Source organism: Oreochromis aureus, linkage group 6 (genome assembly GCF_013358895.1).
Source record: "Oreochromis aureus strain Israel breed Guangdong linkage group 6, ZZ_aureus, whole genome shotgun sequence".
In the NCBI taxonomy this organism is placed as follows: Eukaryota; Metazoa; Chordata; class Actinopteri; order Cichliformes; family Cichlidae; genus Oreochromis; species Oreochromis aureus.
Genome location: NC_052947.1, coordinates 20,207,270 through 20,220,193, shown reverse-complemented (window position 1 = coordinate 20,220,193; position 12,924 = coordinate 20,207,270). Strand labels below are relative to the sequence as shown.

The window sequence follows — 12,924 nt, the reverse complement described above, 5'->3', positions numbered from 1 at the left end:
AACGCTCACACCAGAGTGGGGGCCCTGTGAATGCGCGCTCTGTTACCGCTCTGGTCTTTATTTATATACAAAGCAATACAACAGTGAATATGTCTATTCATAGGAAGAAGAATGTTAGTGTGTAGGGAGTGAAGATAAGAGCGGTTCAGGTGTATGTGTGTGTGTTGTGAGATTCAGAAGGACGCGGCCCCTCTTCTTGTTTAGTGAGCGCAGATAAAAGTGTCCAGCTCTCCTCTTTCCTGCTTGTTCAGCTATTATCGCTGTGAGAAAGAATTTATAAAACAGTCTTGTAGTGGACAACAGTCTAAGTCATCAAAAGGTCAACATACAGTATTCTATCATATGCAAACATATCATTAAAAGCTTATACTGACTACCAGTACAATTTTCTATTGACAGTTTGGTTTTAGTATGATATAATATTTCTGCTGAAGTTCAAACAGCGCATCAGAATTGGAAAGAAGTGTAATATCATATATGCAGATTCATTAGTACCAGACAGGCTGGTCTTAGTAGTTTAGAGACTCATGAGAGACTGGGATTTTCCCACACAGTTATCTCTGGTGTTTAATGGTCCAAAGACTGGAGAAAGGACAGACTGCTTAAAGTTGATAGAAAATCAATATAATTGGTCAAATGATTGGTCAAATAACCAATCATTACAACCAAGGTATGCAGAAGAGCATCACATCCAACCTTAAAACAGATGGGTTACAGCAGCAGAAGACCACAGCAGGTGCTGCTCCTTTCAGCTAAGGACTGGAAATCTACGGTCCAACAACACTGAACAATGGAAAATTATCTGGTTTGATTAGTGTTGATTTCTGCTGTGGGATAAGTTGGTGTAAGCAGCTTGAAAGCATGGATCCATCCTACCTTTTATCAACAGTTCATGCTGCTGGTAGATTTGTAATGGAGTGGGGGATAATTTCATGCCATGCTTTAGTACCAGCTGAGCGTTGCTGCTGACTATGGCCATCTTCATGACCAGAGTGTACATATCTTTTCACAGCTACCTGTTTTTTATTTTAATAGTCTTATTGAGAGAAGAAGAAAATACTTCTGTCTGATTCAACAACAGTATGGTGAAAAAAGACCACACGTAGCCCACAGAAGGGCTACATCTGTCAGTCTGTGGAACCAGCAACCAATACAGGAAATCTGGATCGGCTCTTTGTTTAAAAAGTCCAGTCTCTGATAATATGAGTATTACCCAGTAGGCAGTGCAGAGCTTGGATGAAGCCGATGGGTGAGGGGACTCACCCAATTCTTACTGCCACTATACTTTGGATGTCTACCCTGCCTGTTGTACTTTAACACAACTTATCAGTAATTCCATCACATATGAATGTTTAGTCACATATGAATAAATTTTCCTTGAGGTTTCATTCAATTGTCTCATTATCACATGAACATCCATTTAAAAACAATTTCTTTTGAACTCATTTAAAAGAATACTTTTCCACACTTTTTCTCTTCAAACCTCTGTGTTTATCAATCACAATATATTAGCTATTGTCATGGTCCTGGGTCGTTGACCCAGCATTTTGTTTATTATTATTAGTATTATCTTATGTTCTGGGGTATTCTGACTATATATTTGGGGTTGGATGTTCTAGTTCTGTCAGGATGTGCTGTGTGGCAGGCAGGAGATGAGGACTCAAAATGCAGGACTCTCAGACTCAAGGGATGAACTCAAAACCACAGCTTTATTTGCTGGTAACAGGAAAACAAGCATACAAAGCAAACTAAACTGGGAAATGACAACCTAACTTACCGGAAACACAGGGAGATCCACACAGCATGAGGGACAACGCGACAGTGACTCTTCTTCTTTATAGGGTTTATTGGCGGTTGGCAAACAGCAAAATGGTGCATTACCGCCACCAACTGGTGTGGAGTGTGGACCGAAATGACAGAAAAAAATAAGTAATTAAACAAATTAATTAATTAATTAAAAGAAAAGAAAACATTCAAATTCTTCCGAACAAATGGGTCTGTCTTAAAAACCAAAATACAGCCTGATAACTTTCACTCAAAGAGCTCACGCGAAATAAATCAAACAAGTCCAACTTCACTTTCATATCATCCAGCTTTTTGATCAGCTGTCTCCTCTCCATGTCATACTTCTGACAATGCAATAAAACATCTTCTATTGTTTCCTGTTCCCTACTGCAGTCACACTCCCCTGTACAGTGTTTACCTATTAAAAATAATGTGCTATTTAAGCCAGTGTGTCCAAATCTCAGTCGAGATATAATCGTCTCCTCTCTTCTGTTTCGTCCTGTACTTCTCATTTCCCCCACTTCCCTTTGGATGTTGTAGCAACAGTGACTCAGAGAAACACAGGGTTTAAATACACTGGGAAGTAACGAGGGGAATGAGACACAGAAGGAGGCCACAGCTGGGAGAAATCAGAACTGACGAGACAAGGAAGCAAAGCAGAACACATTCACATAAGACACAGACCTTCAAAGTAAAACAGGAAGTATAACACAGAGACGCGAACTTGACACGGTGGAGACAGCAACTAAGAAACAGAGACATAAACCATAAAGCAGAGGACTTTAAGAACCAAAATACAAAGAGTTAAATACTAACAGTGTTGGGAAGGTTACTTTTAAAATGTATTCCACTACAGAATACTGAATACATGCCCCAAAATGTATTCTGTAACGTATTCCGTTACGTTACTCAATGAGAGTAACGTATTCTGAATACTTTGGATTACTTAATATATTATCATGCTGTTTACAACTACGTGAATGTACTATTGCTGTGATTTATTACTGTTACTGAAGGTCCGCGGCTCCGAACCGTAGTAAAGGGACCTCTGGCTAATACGGTGGGTTCCGTGTCGGCCTGGTAGCCGAAAACTAGCTTTACTTTGTTGTCTGGGTCAACTTTGCTTGCCAGAGACAGAGAAAGGCGTTGAAAGACTGCTCCAACGGAACTTATTTTTTCCGGAGGAAAACACAAACACAGTGTACAGTTGAGTCTTAATAGCTTACTTACAAATGGGCTCGTCAGGCACTCTTCTTGGCTGCAGTGGTTATTATTATATTTACATGCTTCCAGCTCCCATTTTTGCTCCGTGACAGCTCGGACTTTTCCTTTCTCTCCCTCCCTCGCTCACAGACACATAACGTGTATGGTAGTCCATTCTCCCTGCAGCACGGACTACACTGCCCATGATGCTACATTCTTTAGGGCCATGCCTGTAGCATTCTGCCTTTTAGCTTAGCACAACAACAACAACAAAAAAGCGCTCTCTCACCCAGGAATCACGCAGAGAGAGAGCGTCACCCTGTAACCATGGCAACCGTAGCGCTGCCGCCTGGAACAACATTACGTAGCTGTCGCACAAAGCCAAACAGTCCTGACCCACGACAATATGAAACAGGGAAGTACCGCGGTGTAATCCATTTATTTCAACAAAGTAACTGTATTCTGAATACCACCTTTTTAAACGGTAACTGTAACAGAATACAGTTACTCATATTTTGTATTCTAAATACGTAACGGCGGTACATGTATTCCGTTACTCCCCAACACTGAATACTAAGCATGGAACACAAGAAACTAGACTGGAGGGAGTAACAAAAGACCAACCATGAGAACATAATTCACAATACAGAGTGACAGAAAACACAAGAAACTCAAAACATGCAAAGACACAGACCAAGAAACACAGACTTACACAGAACAAAGGGGGCACAGAGAAACATGAAGGGCAAGGGATCAAAACTAGAAACCATAGAATAAATCACACAAGTACAAAATACAAAAATCACAAAGAACTAAAAACACTGCGTCAGGAGACCCAGGATCCTGACAAGTTCTTTGGTTATAGTTTATGCTCCCGGTCAGTTTCGTGTTCTTTGTTTCGTCAATGTATACTTCCTGTTTTACTTTGTAGATCCATGTGTGACTTCACTGTGTTCAGTTTTGTGCGCTCCCTGTCTCGTCTGTGTAATTAGGATCAGCTGTGCCTCCCTCCGGTTTGCCATTTTGTGTTCCTCTGTGTGTGTATATATAGTGTCTGGCTACCTGTGTTCATCGTCGGTTCGTCTGTGTTATTTGGTCATCTCCGCGTTGCTCCGCTCCACATTCTTCTCGCCTTTCCCAGCTCTTCATCCCCTGTGTAACCTCCCTATGTTTTCAACTGCATGTGACTTTGTGAGTTATGGTTTCGGGTTTTGTTTATTATTAGTTTTCCCCAGTTTAGGTTTGTTTAGTTCTGCCCTCGCCTTTGTTATTTATTGTTCACTGTAAATAAACTCACTCGCATCACCGCCGCTGTCTGCAACTTGGGTTCTCCTTCACTTCACCACACGACTGCTGCCCCAGCAGTGACAGCTACAACTGTATGTCTTAGTTAGGTTATAATCTAGTTAATGTTATCACCCATGCTTTCTTGTTTAGGTGTCATTTCCAGTTTCCTGTATAAGTCTGTCTTGTCCTCAATGTATGACTTTTAGTTATGGCCGTGCCTCGTCCCGCTTATCTTTTCCCATGTTCCTCTCCTTGTGTTCCTTTCCGTCTCCCCAGTCTGTCATGTGTTTCATATCTGCGTTTTTTCCATGTCCCATTGTCAAGCTTGTGTTGTCGCAGTCTTTGTCTCATTATGTTTTCTGTTTTATTTTGACAGTTTTGTATTTCCATGTTCAGTGTATTTAGTTTTGCTTCCCCTGTGGCATCATGTTCATTTGTGTCAGCTGTGTTCTCCAGGTGTTCCACTTCCCTCATTACCCTTCTGTGTATTTAGGTCCTCTGTCTCCTTTTGTTCAGTGTTGGGGTCATTTGTTTATCTCGTCTCATGGCTATAGGTTTTCATGTCACTTCAGGTCTCAGGTTTTTCATGCTCCTGTTATGGTTTCCTCACGTCTCTATTTTTGCATGCTCCTGTTCAGGTTTCTGTTTCTGTTCGTGTCATAGTTTTCGTGTCTAGTTCTAACTGTTCCCAGTTTAGCTTATCGTTTATTCTTTGTCTCTGTTCGCGTTTGCGTTTGTTTTTTTCTCTACCAGCCCAAATAAACTGCTCTTTTTTTTGTTACACTTCAGTTTTGCCTCCTGTGCGTTCTGCTATTGGGTCCACACCACAACACATTGACTACTCAGCCATGACAATAGCTTTTTTTTTTTTTTTTTTTTAAATTCTACATTTTAAAATCAGTTATTTTCCTTAGTCATTTTGACTAATAGCCTCAGACAAGATCCGGGCTGTGTACCATGTTTGCATTCCCTACTGGTTCAAACAGCCCAGCCCAGAAAAAAAAAAAAAAACACACACACACACACACACACACACACACACACACACACACACACACACACACACACACACACACACACACACACACACACACACACACACACACACAGTAGGAGGTCAGGCGTTAGAAACATTTTATCAAAAACATATTAATCAGACTTAGATTTTTATATATTTGATAGAGAATACAGACTATTCACTATTAGCAAAAGCACAAAAGCCCTCTGTGATAGTACTCTTTATTCATTTTGTACCTAAAAGGCTAGATGATGCGTCTCAGATGTAATGAGCGGTAAACCGCGGCACTTCACTGTCTTGCAGTCACACCTTTCTTTACACCCCATAATGGTCCTATTTAGATAAGCCATGGTGAAATGGATTGATGGTATTTCACTGAATTAGAAATGAACAGTTCTCTTGTTCTCATGCAGCCATTCACCAAGGCTTTCTGTTGCCATGTGCAGTTTATCAAACAATTTTGCTATCTTAGACCTTAGACCAGAACCTGGTCAGAATTTACTGACTAATATTAACTATGTTGCTTGTTTTGCATTTTCCTCACAAAAAAGTTTGATTGTTAACCTTCATATAGTCTCAAAAGTGATAATGGGTTGTTTATACATATATATATATATATATATATATATATATATATATATATATATATATATATATATTCAGAAAATTAGTCCTGCAATTCAAGCTTTTATTTCTGTGTACAGCAATGAACTTTCTGACACAAATTTATTTGACAAATGTCTTTATTTAACATGGTATGAAAGCAATGGAAAAAAACAGTAGAATGTCTGCAAGTTTCAGTCAGGCTGTGGCCGAATACAGGGTTGCTCATTTTTTGCCTAATGATCTTGTAGCTTTGACATCTAAGGCTCAAACAGGAATGGGAAGTTAACCTGGCCCTAGAGAAATTAGAAAAAGGTATATTACTGAAAATCATTATTACTGAAAATCAGATTTCCCAAATGACATCAATGAAGGACTCTATGAATATGCAATGTGCATTAAAACTTGTGTATGTGGAAGCCTTTAAAGGGTCTGTACTTGTATAAAAATCATACCTCATCAACCCCAGGACCAGTTGCATCACCACGAGGATCAGGAGGAACTGTAGCAGACTCTTTCTTTGGCCCCAGTGGCCATGTCTGTCACAGAGCAAAGTACAAACATGAAGCAATTAAACAAAATGTTGTCTTTTTTTGAAATTCTAATGTTTAATTTAGGAGAAATAAATAACAGAGAACACTCACATCTTCTGTCTGTGGCTTTGGCTTGGAGGCCTGCTGAAATTAGATAATAAGCATAAACATTAGATTACAAACTTCAGAAGTCATAGCAGAACATGCCATAAACAGTAATTAAGTAGCAGCATTATTTTTTTAAATACCCGATAAACTGTCAGTGAATTATATGCATCATTTGCATAAAAGTAGCAGGAAATGAGCTCTGCCCTGAACAAAATAAACTTACATAAGCCGCACTGATAAATAACTACATGTGTGAGTTGTCACTCAGCACTGAAGTGCTGATGTGCCACTGTGCTGGCATGAATTCAGCAGTTATCTGCTAAGACAGACGGACAGTGTGGTCAGTATGCCAGACAGCAGTCATTGCATTACAGCTAATGTACCCACACAGTCATGATTCATCTGCAGCTATGTTATTATCATCAAGTCTTGCCTTTGAGTCATCGTTGTCTGTAGAAGGTCTTAAACTTCAAAGTAGTACAGATGCTTGGTACAGCATTTTCCATCATTTTGGTTTGTTTAGTGGCTGTTTTTGCTGAATACAAGTCAATAGAGTGAGAGGATGTGTTTGGTCTTATATCAGGCAAAAATGTTGGTCCAGTTTTTCCTAAGATGCTTATAGCAAGTGTAGAAACATTAGAACAATGTAAGTCCAAGTACACACTGCAATAGTTGTACACCCCTAATATGTGCATGCCCTTTACAGAGAAAACAGTCAGTATGATAAGAGGGGTGCCTTGATTTCAATTTTATATTTTTTTAGTAATATATCAGGGATACTCCAGCTTGTATTTATCATGTCTGACCTGCAGAGGGAGCTGTGGTCTCTGTGTCGTTCTTTCCAGGTTCTGCTGGCCGTTGTTGGGCTGCAGCCCTGGATTATTCCTCTGCTGGGGATAGCCATAACCTGGTACAAAGTAAGGGAAACCCTGTGGATGACAGAAACAATTTAAATCTCCACTGAGCATGTAAATAAATGTATTAACTCTTGCAAAGAGGGCAGGATGTTTGATTTCATACCTGAGGCCTATGAAACTGAGGAAATCTGTAAGATGGATACTGAAACTGTGGAAACATCTGAAAAAAGTTAATGGTTAATTCCTAATTTGTAGACAGAAAATGAGTTTCAGCACATCCAATCACATCACAAATCAATGATAAAAACAGGAATGTGTTTTTAGCCTGCCATATTCTACCTGCATAGGGTTTTGTGCCTGCTGAGGAACATTAGGATTGTTGGGGTCCTGTGGGGGTCCAAGCTGTTCTTGTTGACCATTGGGGAAAAGCAAACGTGTAAGTTGGTTGCCCTGGTTGGGGACAAGCAGTTGGGGTCCCTGGGGACCGAAAGGACCTGCCACTTGAGGGTTTAAGTTCACCACCTGTGGGGTGAGCAGCACCTCAGGCTGCTGCTGCTGCAGCACAAACTGGGGCAATATTGAAGAGCCCTGCAGAAAGAGCGTCTGCTCATGTCAATGTCAATGAGATTTTTAAATGCAGATATTTTAACATTTTACTAAAGAAGGCAACAAATAGCTGCACGGTTATTGGCATCTCAAAAGCATGGCATGTACCTGCGCTTGTCCCATAGCTGCAAGAGCTAATGCATTCAGTCTCAGGATCTGAATATACAAGAAGAGCAGAACTGGAATGACTAATGTTGTTTCTTTGACTGCCAAACACATAGAACGGTTTTAGAAGCTCATTACCTCATTGCTATTGCTCGCAATAATTCCAATCTGGACCTGTTGTCAAAGAAACCATTGTCAAAACATTAAATGTGATGTTTAACACGGCACTTTATGTAGATAAACTATAAAGCTATAACTTACTGGCAGAGCAAAGCTTGTCCTAAACAGACAAATCAGCAGTAGAGCAGTGTGCAGTTTCATGATGTCCTGCAGTGTGTACAGACAAGCTCAGTGAAAGCAGTTTGCTGAGGATCATACAACCACATACATTTCACAAAGACAATGTTCACAAAACGACATGCACCAAAAGCTCATGTTACCGTTTCTCTGGTTCTGTGTCCTCTTTCTGTGTCTGCCTCCCGACCTTCTCCGCATCATGTTTAAATTCCTCCCCTCTGAGCTGATATAGTCCACCACCAACCCATCCAAACAATATGCGGTTAGTGTGACAGACATTTCTCATGGCAACAGACTCAGACACTTGCAACACAGAGCAGGTAAGTGTGTAATTAGGTGTAAGTCATGTCTCTAAATACCATGACATGTTCTGTTTCAAGTTGTTAAAAAGAGGCCAAAATAATCTCAGTTTAAAACTTCATGCTAATACAGAAATTACAAAATCACCAGAGCTGCATGTTGAGGTCATCACTGTAGCATCCAGGTGTACTGTGTACATTCTGCACTTTGTTTCTGTGATCTCTTAAAATAAGAAAAGCTTCTGTAAAGTGTAACAGTGCAGTGTGTAATTATTATAATTCCAAAAGGAATTTTTGCATGTCATGAGAAAAAAAAGAAAAGCAGAAAGTTTGAGCACATATTCAGACATTTGTCACATCACACTCAGTCTGATCTTGGCATCTAATTGGTGAATCATTTGTACTAATGGTTGAGTGTACTTGGCGTTATGTTCAACATGTTTTGCCTACACCAACCATTAGTGCAGCCTATTTTTTTGATACAACCATTCTTTTATGTCGTTGTACTCACTAACATTTTATTACAGTTGAAGTAGTTTTCAAATATGCCTGGTGCAGCCCCACATGTTAAAGATTCAGAACCCCAAATTTCCCCTCATGGACCCATTTCTGTGTGTGCGCAGAATAAAAGTGGGTGTGAATATCACTTGTTTTGTAAAGTATTATATTAAAGCGTGATATAAATGCAACCCAATCCACTTACATGGCTTAAATGGCTCAGTTTTATTCATTTGGCCACACCAGATTGACTGTTAACCAACTCGCACAATCCTGAAAGTGAGGCAGCTTGCTTGAACTGACTCCTCATTAGTTTTATGTACACCATGTCAGTAACTAACTCAGATGCTTTTTTATGCTGCACCAGCACATGTTGTGTTGTAAGTTCTGGGAATTTGCTGATAGTGCAGAGACATAATTGCCTCTGTATGTCTGTATATGCTGAAAGGCTGTAGGAGGAGCTGTTTGAAAGAACTTCAGAACTGCATCATGTTTGCTGTAATATGTGTGTTCACTAATTCTCCTTGACATCAGTATATCTGTATTATCTTTATCAATGGAATCAATGGCAAGTGGGTTGGTAGTCATTTTTGTTATTTTGATCTTTTTTATTTTATTTTTGATGACATTTTATGGATGTCCTCTTAACTATCTAGCATGAGTTGTAGTTTTATGAAACTATTATCATATATGTCCTTTAGATGGCAGCACAGATCCACTGTATGACTGATGGTGTATGCTGTAAAACTCATACAAGACAGATTTTATTTAGAGTATGATTACTTTTATTAGAAAGCGAACACACTGTAACAAAATTCATCAATTTATGAATAATCATAGGAGTTAACTTTTAATGTTATAATATTCAATATTTCTTGTAGATTCAATTCAAAGCTAATGTTACAGTAATGGTGTCAGCTTAATTATCCTTGTTGCAAGGCACTGCTGTTGGTGATGCAGAAGGAGCAGAAGAAGGAATCTGAGGAATTAATAAGAGACAAAAAAAATCATTTTTCTAGCAGAACATGATGTTTACAAACTGTTAGTAATTTTTTTAAAATTGCTTTTATTTTTTATTTTACGCAGTCTCACCTGAGTATCCAAAGTACTCTTCACTGTGTTTTCGGCTTTCATAATCTGGCGCTGTGGAGTCATAGAGCAACATTTAGCCAGTGTAGTTTTCATTCATATTGCACAGCCTATGAGACTAAAGATTCATTGTTTCCTACCCTGAATCTTCCAAGTGGATCAGGCTGAACTGGAAGCTGCTGTGGAGCAGCACCGGCAGGGTTCCCCTAAACAAAAACAGCAAATGTAATATTTCTGCAAACAATAACCACTGATACACTGGAGGGAAAGGTTGATTACCATTGCAGGTTGCTGAGGAGCATTCATTGGTGCCATTTGGGGTACTCCCATGAAAGGAACCTGGTACTAAAGAAGCAAGACAGATGATGCTCTTAAACCTGCAACAATTTGTGTTGTTAACACCACAACAGTAAGTGCCTCACTAACCGCATTGACTGCAGGGACAGCAGGGAAAGGGTACACATTGCCGACCTGAGCTGGAACGACAAAAGCAGGAACTCGAGGAACAAACTGTGAGAGGGAAAAATCAGTGGTATTTAGATTTATTGCAAAATATCTGTGAAAAGTTACTTATGGCTCAAAGTCAAATCCAGTGGACTGACCTGAGCAAACTGGGGCTGCCCAATAACGCCTGCTCCACCGCCAGCTACAATGGGTGGATTCAGACCACCAACCAGCATCCCGGGGTTTGCTCCATTTAAGAGTCCTCCATTTAAGAGTCCTCCATTCAACATCCCTGCATTCATAGCTGCCAGCAGCCTTGCAGTCTGCATGGAGCAGGAAAAAGACTTATTGCCTGTGGCCTAATTTCGATTATTGTGCAAAGTATGTATGCATCCATAGTCTGACTGTATCTTACCTTGCCTGCGTTGACCTGAAATAAATTTAGACAAGATATACACATTAGTATGATATATACATAGATAGATGGATAGATGGATGGATAGATTGACTACTCACATAGCTGAGGGTTGCTACAAATGCTGCGAAGAGAAGAAGCTTCATTTTGCACCTTGAATCGTGTAAAAACACACAAACCTTGTACGTTTTCGCTCTGGCTTCAACTGTTGTTTGACCTGAAAGCAGTAACTCTCTGTTTCAAAGACGCCTTTTATCAGTCAAAGAGATTATTATGAGCCAATTAGAGAGAAGAACACTGCCTTATTCACATGCTATATTTGTCACCTGCGTTGCGTGTCATGGGAAGTTGTAATATGGCATCTATGGTTTCTCCACAATACAAGATTTAAAGAAATGTAATGCAGCAAAGTCCCTGTTTTCAGAGAAACTTCAGCCAGTTCACACGCTGACATTGTTCTTGACAGAGCTGAGTGACCACAAAAAAATAACGCAGTGATTCATTGTCGCGGGAAGGGTTTCTAGAGGCTTCTGGAAGCTTCTGACTTAAAACCAGCATGGACGTCGTTAATGTTGTGGGTTGTGGTTACAAGAGGCAAACAACTGACATCACAGTCATCAAGAGCTTTTGTAGATCACACTGTAAAAAATATGTGCGTGTGTATGTTTGTGTGTGCGTGCAGTGTGCATGCTTAACCACGTAAAGCCTGAAGAATGACATAATTGCCAGAAAATTTTAATTGTTTCTTAAACTAGAGTGTTTAGTGAACCTCTTTTTATTTTGAAAGAAATAAAATATCAATTTAATATCAATGAGTTTTAATTTGCGTCCAGCATTTTTGTGCAATTTGTTGGTCGCAGTTTGTTTATTCAAAAAAAAAAGAAATACAATATAGGGGGTTCAGGTTTGTTTTTTTAAATCACGCTGATAATATAGAGGTATCGGAAACACACGTATCTAATAGAATACGTTATAGTGTTAAATTTAATCGAACATTTCACCTTTACTGTGTCAAGCTGCAGACTGTTTATGAGAAGATGTTTGTGACTTGATGAAAACACCCGAGTATAAACGGCATCTGGTGATTTGATTCATGTCTAGAGGTATAAATGGCATGTTGCCTGCTGCTGTTTTATAATTAAAAGTTAAAATAAGTGCCTCAGACATGGCTGGGTGCCTTACTGTAATTTGTGACGACTTTGTAACAGTCACCAACACACTCACTCACTCACAGTGACCCTCAGGAAATCAGTTAATCAGTAATAAAATTCTGGAATTTAAAAAGAAAATGAAAACAGAAAGCCTATAGCTTGTTTCATGAGCACATGTTCAGAGCCATTTCATACATTACTGTGTGGGTGGATGGTTACTTTGTCATATACCAAGGCAGTCTGGGAATGTTTTTCCTTTTGCTGACTCTGCAGCTGACAGCAGACCAGGTAAACACCCCCTGTGGAAGTTTGGTCTGGAGCTAATTACACACTGTCATGCAGTTACAATTAAGAAACTATTTTTTTCAGTTTTCAGCTTTTTAGTGCAAATGCAATTGTTCATCTGATATATTTTATTTTACTTTTTTATGTCACTGCTACTTGTTTTTTCCAAAAGGAAACAAGCTGTACCAGGAATTTCATGTTGATGTGACGGATTTATGGTTTTCAAATGTTCAAGTGAGACCATCTGGAAGTAGCTTGAAGCCGTGTATTGTAAACAGAAGGCTGTGTATATTTTTATCAACCTCTTATACAAAAATAACAGCCATCAGATGGAGGCACAC

General features: G+C 39.5%; 2 protein-coding genes across 4 annotated transcripts; both read right to left on the bottom strand.

Moving 5' to 3' along the window:
- Positions 1-6,018: 6,018 nt before the first annotated feature.
- odam (odontogenic, ameloblast associated) lies at positions 6,019-8,645 on the bottom strand. 3 transcript variants are annotated; one of them, XM_039613987.1, is made up of 10 exons: positions 8,546-8,645; positions 8,367-8,432; positions 8,244-8,279; positions 8,109-8,156; positions 7,734-7,982; positions 7,558-7,614; positions 7,344-7,466; positions 6,541-6,570; positions 6,352-6,435; positions 6,019-6,192 (listed from the first exon to the last, which is right to left on the bottom strand). In XM_039613987.1, the coding sequence occupies exons 2-10, from the start codon at positions 8,424-8,426 to the stop codon at positions 6,157-6,159; spliced, it is 723 nt and encodes a 240-aa protein (XP_039469921.1). In that variant the 5' UTR covers positions 8,427-8,432; positions 8,546-8,645; the 3' UTR covers positions 6,019-6,156. The 3 variants fall into 3 exon arrangements, with proteins under 3 accessions (XP_039469921.1, XP_039469922.1, XP_039469920.1); XM_039613988.1 differs by having other exon boundaries at positions 6,541-6,573; positions 7,558-7,602; positions 8,546-8,642; XM_039613986.1 differs by having other exon boundaries at positions 6,541-6,573; positions 8,546-8,639.
- Positions 8,646-9,963: 1,318 nt separating this feature from the next.
- Positions 9,964-11,368, bottom strand: scpp9 (secretory calcium-binding phosphoprotein 9). The gene is made up of 8 exons (XM_039612952.1): positions 11,249-11,368; positions 11,148-11,162; positions 10,891-11,055; positions 10,715-10,798; positions 10,568-10,633; positions 10,429-10,494; positions 10,292-10,342; positions 9,964-10,178 (listed from the first exon to the last, which is right to left on the bottom strand). The coding sequence occupies exons 1-8, from the start codon at positions 11,291-11,293 to the stop codon at positions 10,119-10,121; spliced, it is 552 nt and encodes a 183-aa protein (XP_039468886.1). The 5' UTR covers positions 11,294-11,368; the 3' UTR covers positions 9,964-10,118.
- Between the last annotated feature and the right edge of the window lie 1,556 nt (positions 11,369-12,924).

Bases quoted from the DNA above. Each gene is read 5' to 3' on its own strand.
- odam (XM_039613986.1), bottom strand. From the start codon at position 8,426: ATGAAACTGCACACTGCTCTACTGCTGATTTGTCTGTTTAGGACAAGC. The intron at 7,983-8,108 runs GTACATGCCATG...CTCTTTCTGCAG, and splicing joins CAGCTATGGGACAAGCGCAG to GGCTCTTCAATATTGCCCCA. The intron at 7,467-7,557 runs GTATGAAATCAA...TGTCATCCACAG, and splicing joins CTCAGTTTCATAGGCCTCAG to GGTTTCCCTTACTTTGTACC.
- scpp9 (XM_039612952.1), bottom strand. From the start codon at position 11,293: ATGAAGCTTCTTCTCTTCGCAGCATTTGTAGCAACCCTCAGCTAT. The intron at 10,495-10,567 runs GTAATCAACCTT...GTTTTTGTTTAG, and splicing joins CTCCTCAGCAACCTGCAATG to GGGAACCCTGCCGGTGCTGC. The intron at 10,179-10,291 runs GTGAGACTGCGT...TTAATTCCTCAG, and splicing joins AGAGTACTTTGGATACTCAG to ATTCCTTCTTCTGCTCCTTC.